The 9,818-nt window shown below is 40.8% G+C and overlaps 1 protein-coding gene across 1 annotated transcript; it reads right to left on the reverse strand.

The window, feature by feature from the left end:
- Positions 1-1,275: 1,275 nt before the first annotated feature.
- Positions 1,276-7,167, reverse strand: LOC105934565 (midnolin). The gene is made up of 7 exons (XM_012874621.3): positions 6,716-7,167; positions 6,543-6,630; positions 6,384-6,440; positions 4,264-4,758; positions 3,405-3,498; positions 2,334-2,567; positions 1,276-1,781 (listed from the first exon to the last, which is right to left on the reverse strand). The coding sequence occupies exons 1-7, from the start codon at positions 6,856-6,858 to the stop codon at positions 1,609-1,611; spliced, it is 1,284 nt and encodes a 427-aa protein (XP_012730075.2). The 5' UTR covers positions 6,859-7,167; the 3' UTR covers positions 1,276-1,608.
- Between the last annotated feature and the right edge of the window lie 2,651 nt (positions 7,168-9,818).

Below are 9,818 nucleotides of genomic sequence, written 5' to 3' on the forward strand. Positions count from 1 at the left end.
CTTCCTGAAACCAGTGATTGTCTGCTATAAATGTAACGTGGTGTGCATAGAGAAACTACTACAGCACTATAAAAGTGTAATTTTGTAGATCTTTACGTCATCTGACTTTACTACTCTGTCTGCAATTTAATTATGTGGTTCATACAAGAAGATCCTTGATGGTGAACCGACTCCAGCCTCCTGCACATAATCAACAGCTTGTGTGTAAACCCGATGATGGTTTAAAGGTTCATAAAATAACGTTTAGACAAAAGGCTATGAACCTTTTCATGCTGGACTCCTTTAAGACGGTGTAAATCCAAACTGGTCTTGACCCGTCCCAAACCAGCCCTCAGCGGCCAGGACCAGCTAATCCGGGTTTATATTAGATAAACCCAGAAAATCAAAGAGGCTGCTGTTTGTTCTCTGATCACTTGATTGTTGATTATGCTTGTAGCTTCACCGTCACATTAAAAACATTTTATTTGGTTAGCAACTCTACATGATCAATCTCCCGTTGAGTATGTAAAATAAACATACCAGGGACATCCCTCATGGATTATTTTTCATTCCTCTTAGTTTTGAGCTGAAATAAGCAATGATTTACCCAAAGACAAGAACTTTTTATCATTTGACACATGAATACAGGCTCATTTATCCTATGCAATGTCTGGATTCGATCCATCGCTTGGAACTAATGTAAGCTGAATGTTTTTGTTTGCTTGTTTCAAGAAAAAATATTTTGTCGTTTAAACTGTGATAATATTGATGTCCAACAGTAACAATAAAAGCTAATTACAAGGATTCATATCAGTCAATGGTTCTTATTATAACCACAAACAAGGTAGAACATTCATCACAGATTGTCTGCTGGATGTTCAGTGGAAATATCTAAAAATATTTTGAAAAGAAGCCATTTCTTTGAAACCCTGGGCTCTAATTTCATTTCAGCCTAATTTAGTCTCCAACACTGAACATGTTTTTAATTCTAACCTTCAAACATGATCTTGGTAGCGACTGCTTATGATCTTGTAAAGAACCTCAAGGTAAAAAAAATCCTAAACTATCCCTTTAAAGGATGAGGAAGGGAACGTGTGCATTTTTTATGAGCTTCGGATACTCTTACTGGTAAATAATGCATGGTGTTGTAAGGCACAACACGCGAGTTAAAACAACGCAGTCCTGCATGATTTCCATGGCTGCTTTGCTGCCCTACACTCCTTGACTCATGAGAATTTCAGGGGATAACACGCCCCCAAAGTCAACACAACCTAAATAAATAACTGGAAGTTTGCCTGAGGACAGAAACCCTCGTTATCTGAAGCGATCATCTTTTGTTTCTGCTCGCAGCAGCTAACACCAAACACGTGGACCAGAGAACTAAAAATCAGCTTTCTGTAATGTTTTGCTACAATAGGAGCCATCTCCATTATGCTCAGTACACGGAGTCAATAAAGACCTGTATAAAGCTCACGTTGACGTTCAGTATCTCCTTGTACTCAACAGATACCCCGCTATGCACAGGGAGCCCTGCTCTTGCTTTCTGAACTGCATATTGTGGAATGGTCTCTTCTGTTCAAAGAGCCAGACGAAGAAATCACAGTGAGCAAATTTCTCCGGTGCGGAGCACTACGAATGGTGGTAACGATGCTGGTTCGGTCGAGCGAGTCCACGGACGAGCAGACGCCTACGGATCTCCCTGCGGCGACGCCTCTGATGCATCAGAAGCTGGAGGCGCTCCATCTTGCCGTGCAACGCTTTATTCTCCTCTTCAGAGGAGTGCAGCGGCCGACTCTCATCCCCTGCAGGAGAGAGAGAGGCGAGAAAAAGGATGTTACAAACCATGCACCAGGACCCAAGCCTTTCAATGAGAGCAGCAAATGTTCGATAGGTCCAGTTCCCACAGATATGTACAAATTTATCTGAGTTTTGCAGGATTAATTTCCACTTTCACAAAAAGAGTGAAACTGCACATGGTCAAAGGCAAATATTATGCATGTGCACATCCATCTTATCTCAGTCTGGCAGGAAAAAAAAATTAAAAGCAAATATTCACCACGCAAAACCAATTTGTTCATACATGTCTGTTGGAAATGGGACTACTTCAGCAATTTGCAGTTTTAAGTGAAAAAAATTAAAATTGTTTTTGACAGTAATCAGCTGAATATTGCTCTGGAATGAATTAGATCCATACAAATCGAAAGTGAATCTGAATTAGACCCTTTTTGTTTCCTAAAAACACCTTCAGATGAAATTAGCTGTAATTTGGCACTATATATATAAAAAAGTACAGGGATATTGAATCGAATTGTGCATCAGTTACATCCTCTTATTGTAAAAATCTAATGTTTTACCGCTGCGTTGAGTGCTATGGGATGCCGGGGCTTTGTTTGGTCTTTTGCAGGACTCCTCTGCAGTGACATGGCTGCCTGGAAGCTTTGAGGCCGAGCAGCAATTACACAAAAGAGGCATGGACGCCCCCTGGTGGTCACTGGCAGCTCTGAGCAGGTCGTTGAGGATTTGCAGAATGATGGAAATGCCGCGATGAGGATGAGTGACGTTACCATGACTGCAGGAGGCCAGAGTCCCTGAGAGGATTGGACATTTGGAAATAATTATGAGTTATTCCTCTAAATAAAGTCTGAAAATAGTAATCACAACTAAAGAGCTTATAAGCTCTGAATAATAAAAATATTTTAAGGTGATTTGATAACAGTTCATGTAAACCTTGACCCTCTTTTATGCCTTAACAGTATTTAGATTAGATTTCTTTAAAAACTGATATGAGGCCTTTCTTATGGCTTTTTTAAGGCTTAAAGAAAGCCAGTATAAGCAATGGCTTTCCTCTAGCCAGCCGTTCATAAAGGCCAGGTCTGTAAAGTGCATCATTGTACACAGATTCTCAAACCTGTGCTGTGGATCTCCGTGGCTCCTCTACAGTTCAGTAAAATGTTCAAATCTCAGGATATTTCTTAATAACCTGCCCAGCTTTTTGCGTCTCAACAATTTTCTCCCTAACCTTGACTGCTGTGATCCTTTGTGTCCATGAAGCTGTTAGCTCAGTAATCTTCCCCGACTAACCTCTGAGGCCTTCAAAAAAACAGCTTTGTCTATCCTGTGAATAAACTACGCACAGAAGGACTCCATTTACCAATTAGGTGACTTCTAAAGGCAGCCGGATCAAATTTTAGGTGAAGATATCAGAATCAAGGGGGCTGAAGACATTTGTGCATATTTACTTTTCAGATTTTAGTTTGCAATAAATAAATAAAAATCCCTCACACCATTTTGTGTTGGTGTATCACAATGAATTCTATTGCATTAAATTCAACCTTGTCTTTGTAACCTGACCTGTCCAAAAAGGTGCATAAAAACTTTTGCAAGGAAGTGTGTGTTTACAGACCGCCGTCTCGATAAAGACTTACCAGAGAAAGTCCCAGAGAAGACGCCTGGAGAGTGACTCACGACACTGTCAATGACCGCACCTGGAGGCCTTGACTGATGTGCAGGAACATCTCCCTGTAAAAGAAAAAAATATATAAATACACATATAGATTTAAAGTAGATATTTTCATCTTGACCAAAAACTGGGAAATATGAGCATATCACCCCAGTACCAACATTCCTTCCCTGGTTGCCTTGTCAGATTCAAGCTGATTTTAAGATCTTGCTGCTCACCTACAAGGCACTAAATGGTCTGGCGCCCTCTTATTTATCCAACCTCTTGCACCTTTACGTTCCACCCCGTGCTCTTCGATCACAGGGCACGGGTCTTTTAAAAGTTCCTACGGCTAAAAGGAAAACTGTAGCTAAAGACCCACGTGTTCACCTCATTTTATGCGCTGTCAGTGGTTTTGAAGGCGTTGTCTTACACACAAAGGACAGGGGAAAGTCAAGTATTTATATACAAGAGGCATATGGTAATCTAAGAAGAGTGAGTTGCTGTACTTACATAGTTATCACATATTAATTAAACATCTCAGACTCAAAGGAAGAAGCAGATATATGCCTGAAGAAAGCAACTAGAATTGAAAAGTTTTCTTACGCATTGGACTTGGCCCGGTATGAGATTCTGGCAGCACAATAACTATATTGAACTATATTGTTTTAATATTGGTGTTTCCTTTTATTTTTAGGGTTTTAACCTGTTTTTAAATTATATTGTTTTATTTCTTGTTTTACTATTTTTAATCACCTATTGTTCAGCGCTTTATAAAGCTATTATATTACCTGTTTTCTGGTAAATATAGCAATTGTAAGAGGAAAACAGGTATTATCACTGACCTCTATAAGGGTGGAAGCTGGTGCTGGACTCAGGCATCCTGCTTCAGAACCGGCAGGCCGGGATGGACAGACTGGTGCAGCTGCACGAGGTAGACTGTGGGAATACGTAGAATCGAGAGGGGAAGGCGGCGTGCAGCCAGACTGTGACGAGGGATTGACGAAGCTCTCAGGCGCTACACTTGCACACGACATAAAGGAAGTTCTGGGTCTCTGAGTGCTACACTGCAGGACGGGTGAAGATGGAGTGGAGAGTAAGGGCGGAGAGGAAGGCTGTGAGCCGGCGAATCCCGAGGAGGACCCTGCAGAGGAAGACTCAAGGTGGCTCAGATTGTCCGTCTGTGCAGTTTGAGGCTTGCGTCTGGTCTGAACCATTGAGTCCGCGTTCCCCTGGAGCTCCAGCGCTTTCTGCGACAGCTGGAGCTGCACATACATCGTGTGGGCACCGGCTCCAACGCTGAGGGTCAGAGGCATGCGGCCCAAGAGAAAATCGTTTATCTGCAAGAAGCGCAGAACAATTGAGAGAAACATTGTTTTGTTGATGATGAAAGTGAATGTGGAGCTGCTCAGAGAAAAGTCTCGTCACATCCTGAGAGGCTGTGCCTGAAAAGGACGACTTGCTATTCAAGGAAAAAATAATGAATGCCCAACACAGGTTGTGCTTGATAAAAATAATGAACATAGTTAATTTGTAGTCGCTTTGCATTATACCAATCAGTAAATGCTGCAAGGTCTTCTTTCTACTGAGGAATCAACTTCTTTTTGTTTAGCTATCCAGTTCAGGGTATTTTACTGATGCACTCACCTCAAGGCACTTTACAAGATAATCAAGTATGGAAATTTGTGTTTGGCTGATTATTTCTCTGTTGCTACAATGGTTTATGCATCAAGTCGTATACCGTTAGAAAGCCTCTTTATTCCTTTTAAAATGGTCCCAATGCCAACCAGCTTATTCAGCCGCTGACTCTTGTTTTGTAACAATTAGATTGATGATGTTAGTAGAAATTCCTTTCTTGTTCAATTACCAAAAAAGGTCCCCCAGTAGTGTGTAAAAAAAAACTGGTTCACAACCAGAACAGCCCGGCAGCTCCTCTGCATGCTTTCCAGCAAATTCCAACACGGCTGTGGAAAGACATCCGGTTCCTCAACCAACATTTGCTGCAAGCTAGCTAGTGTGGCTGTGTTGGTCACTCTTGCATGACTAGCATGCACTGATCGCAGAAGTATTCAACTAGAAGCCATTTTTTCCCCAGTGAGGCAGGTGTTGCACCTCAACTGCACACCGTCTCCACCAAAAACTGTGTTGTGTTGGCATTGTCAGTGAGAATTTGGCAGGTTTTAAACGGCACAACTCACACCTCTGCAAATCAACATACTTTTTGTGATAAGTTTATACATTTAAATTCATCGAATGCATGTACATAATCTGGTTCCCACAAAAATCAGCTCATATTCATGAACCAACACAGTCAAATCAAATAAATGCTGAAAAATAAGCCTAGATGATTGCACAGAGTCACTGACTGCATCAACCAGTGCAAGCATGTGGCAGCGGTGGAAAGGAGCAACCCCCTTCAACAGGAAGAAACCTCCAGCAGGAGGAAGGTCCTAGTTTTGGCAATATTGCACAGGTCAAAGGAAACGGTCAGAGATAATATCAAGGTTCTTTACTTTAGTGTTCGAGGCTTAATTAATGCCAACCAGACAAAGTGATTGAGAAGTTTGTTCTTTAGATGATCCACTCCAAAGACAAAAAAAGAAAAAATGTTTCTCTTGAATTTAAAAGCTGAAAATGAAAAAGTCACCTGGGTTTTTTAATGCACAAGCTTGTAGTCTTATTAACTGCTTAAATATTTATGCTTTATGGATAATATAATTTATCGAATGAAAGCACTGAGTGAGTAAACTGAATTGGCCCAGGGCTACTTCATTACTTACTAACTTTGGTGAGTGAGGAAGATTCACCAACAATTTCCCAAGTTCATTCAAAATGAATGCACAGCTCAGCTCGGGTTTTAGTTAAGAATAACTCTGAATATTTGACAAGAAGATAGATTTATAAATATTTTCTCAACTTTCCCACATGATTTAAAAATAAAAACAATGTCCTCTGAGGCCCTTACCTGGGATTCTGTTAAACTCTCCAACGTGTCCATCACCGTCCTCTCTCTAGTTGATCTCTGCATCAACACAGACCAAAAATTCTCTGTTCTTATGTGTGATTGCATACATTTTTTTTGTTGCCATGTTTCTAATCAGGGCATGTGACGAGGTTAACTTACCGATGAACCAGTTTCAACAACTGGGACCAGCGTCAGTCTGCTGCCATCGGTCACACCCTGCTCCATCAGCGAGCCTGCAGTCAGGTGCCTGGTGGCATAAGACGCATGTCATACAAGCTCATCTGTAAGTTCCTCCACACATGGACATCAGCATGCAGTAACATCCAACATGCCTTTCTTTGTGCACTACGATGATTCGGTCTGTCTGCAGCCTCAGATTTTGGGAGATGAGCTTCCTCAGGCCCTCCGCAGTCTCTCCCCGGTGGACACTGAGCTCCACCGGGCAGCCGGTTGTTGAAGTGACGGTCAAACGCATCAGCGGCTGCCAGCTGGACGCCCCAGCCCCGCTTGCAGGCTCTGGAGTAACGAAGCTACGGAAGCCCCGATGCTGCTGCTGCTGCGGCTCCAAGCAGTCGCTGCCTGGTCGGCCTTTTAAATGAAACCTTCAGAAAAATAAATATCAGCCGCAATCTGTTGTATTCCTCCAATCTCTTCCTCTGTGGCAAAAAACGTTTTAAAGCCCAGAAAACAGACGGTTTCACGGCGACATACGGCGCGACCAGCTTTCTCACCCAAACACCTCTAAGCTAAGAGTAAAACGTATCCCTTTTAGAAAGAGGCCCCGCCCACCGGAACACACAGCCAATCAGGACAGCCTGCCGCATTATTGAGGAAACACCGTTGTCCAATCGGATAGCGTCGTTTCTGGCCCGGCTCCGCCCACGTTTGTTCTTTACTCGCCATTCATAAATGATGCAACGCAGTCACGTCTGAACAGGATGTCGCTATGTGGAAATGTCCGTTTTACTGGAATGACAGACATCAAAACATCTCAGTTAGTTTACAACGGAAACCTGTTTTTTTTTGTTTTTTTGTTTTTTTAAAAACAGCCTCTGCAGATAGTATTTAGTATCCATGTTTGGGTCTGCAAAACGTTTTTGCAGTAAATGATTTACACATAATGTCCCCTACTGGGCTGGAAATCTTTCCATTTGACTATTAAAGAAGTACAATGTTTGTGAATCTTGAGTTATTTACTATTGTAGCGGCTTACTCAAATATTCATGCTCCTTGAAAGTTTTTTGATAAACCATAAACTTCAATGCATTTTGTAGCGGCATTTGCAATATCTGCCAAAAGTGAGCTACCCCTCACATTTTTGTAAATATGTTATCATATCGTTTCACGGGACAACACTGAGAATTTAACACTTTGATACAATGAAAAGTAGTCATTTTACAGCTGTCCCCTCCAAATAACTCACCACACAGCATTTAATTCCTAACCACATGGCAATATGTCTGAACGGCCACCAGTACTTTCCAGCACAGCCTTAACTCTCTGCGGTGTGTGTTGGAGATTATGAAATTACAGAGACTGAACTGCAAAGATGGTTGCCATGGAAATTCCAGATTAGCGGACTCTGGAGGCACAGAGTCTGACATTCTTGGAGTGGACAGAATGAGTGTTTAGGGGAAAATGTGCCAGCAAGGACACGTCTGCATTACAGCATGATCTTCTCCACCAATGTGATGAACAGAACGCTGATATTATACTGTTACACACCCCTGAATGGGTGGACACATGCTTCCTATTTAATGTCTGTGTGGGAGAACAAACGGGGTTCTCAGGCCCCGGATACGTTGTGTTGTTATGAGAATCCAGTACTGAAGCTGTAAACATCCCTCTGCCTTTTAGATTTAACTTGATAAAATATAGTTATGGTTTGAAGAGTCTTTTTATTACTACAGAAACACCACATTACCAGATAAAAGAACCAGGGGAGACTGTGTGTTAAAGTTATTTAACACATAGATATTCCTAGAGCTTCACAGGTTTCTCTTCCTCTCATCCATGAAGACTTCAGAAATCCAGTGGATGTTAGAGTCTTTGTTCTACACCTCCTATGGTTTCAACTGAGATTAGTCACTTATTAACATGTCAATCTGTCCAACAAGTGAAACTAGACTGATATTATTAAACAACTTTTATTTGCATATTATCGCAGTTTGGGCGTGTGTTTCGGGAGGAAGTTGGCCATGTGGTATTTGTTTGGGCATGTCACAGTGGCAGTGATGCAGTGCACAATCGTGGGATGGTTAATTGACGCATATATAGCCTCTCTCTCTCTGCTCTCTCTCTCTATACTTATATATATATATATATATATATATATATATATATATATATATATATATATATATATATATATATATATATATATATATATATATAACATACATTCAGCATTCCATGCTAACGCCTAATGACTGCATTAGCAAAATAAAACCCACATTTTCCAAACATTCAATCTTAGTAAATTGTACGTCTATCTATCTATCTATCTATCTATCTATCTATCTATCTATCTATCTATCTATCTATCTATCTATCTATCTATCTATCTATCTATCTATCTATCTATCTATCTATCTATCTATCTATCTATCTATCTATCTATCTATCTATCTATCTATCTATCTATCTATCTATCTATCTATCTATCTATCTATATATATGCTATATTGACACCAGATCAATAGCTGCCCAAATTTTCATGTCGGTGCATCCTAAATTGTCTTTTTTCTTCTGTCCTCCTCTTACGAGGGGCACCTGGTTGTGGCTGGTTTATGGTGAAAAGATGAACCAGGCACAACCTCGCTAACATTCAGAAATTTAAAAATGCTGCTTTAACCATCCCCATTAGTATGTTTTGCAAAGGTAAGACTTATTTGTGAAAGCTTCTTTGATTCTAACCATACTTCTCAGTGCACTGTTTTGACAATATGAAACAGTTCTTTTGATTATGAGTTAATGTTAAACCAGCTTTTATTGATCTGCATATAGCTGCAGGAATGCTTCCTAAATACTGACAGATTTGAACGTCCTGTATTATGTGTGCTCAATCCTTATTTCCAATTTTTGTTTGTGGAGTGGTGTGCTTAGATTTTTTAAAATATATATGAATTACTGAGGTTGTTGCTGACATTTGGCGTGAATGTAATGTGCGTGTGTGCGTGTGTGCGTGTGTGTGTGTGTGTGTGTGTGTGTGTGTGGGGGGGGGGGGGGGGATTTACAGGTTACACTTCTCACTTATAGATTTCCATAGATATTTCAGATTAGCATGTTTCATATCAGCATACATTTGATACCATTCATACTTTCCAACATGGTATTCACAGCAGGGAGTAACATGGTGTCTAGTTGCACATATGAGTCTTGCACAATTTTATGGTTCAGGTGTTGGTAGGAGATGTACACAGAGGGCACTTTGTA

Source organism: Fundulus heteroclitus, chromosome 6 (assembly GCF_011125445.2).
Source record: "Fundulus heteroclitus isolate FHET01 chromosome 6, MU-UCD_Fhet_4.1, whole genome shotgun sequence".
Taxonomy (NCBI): Eukaryota; Metazoa; Chordata; class Actinopteri; order Cyprinodontiformes; family Fundulidae; genus Fundulus; species Fundulus heteroclitus.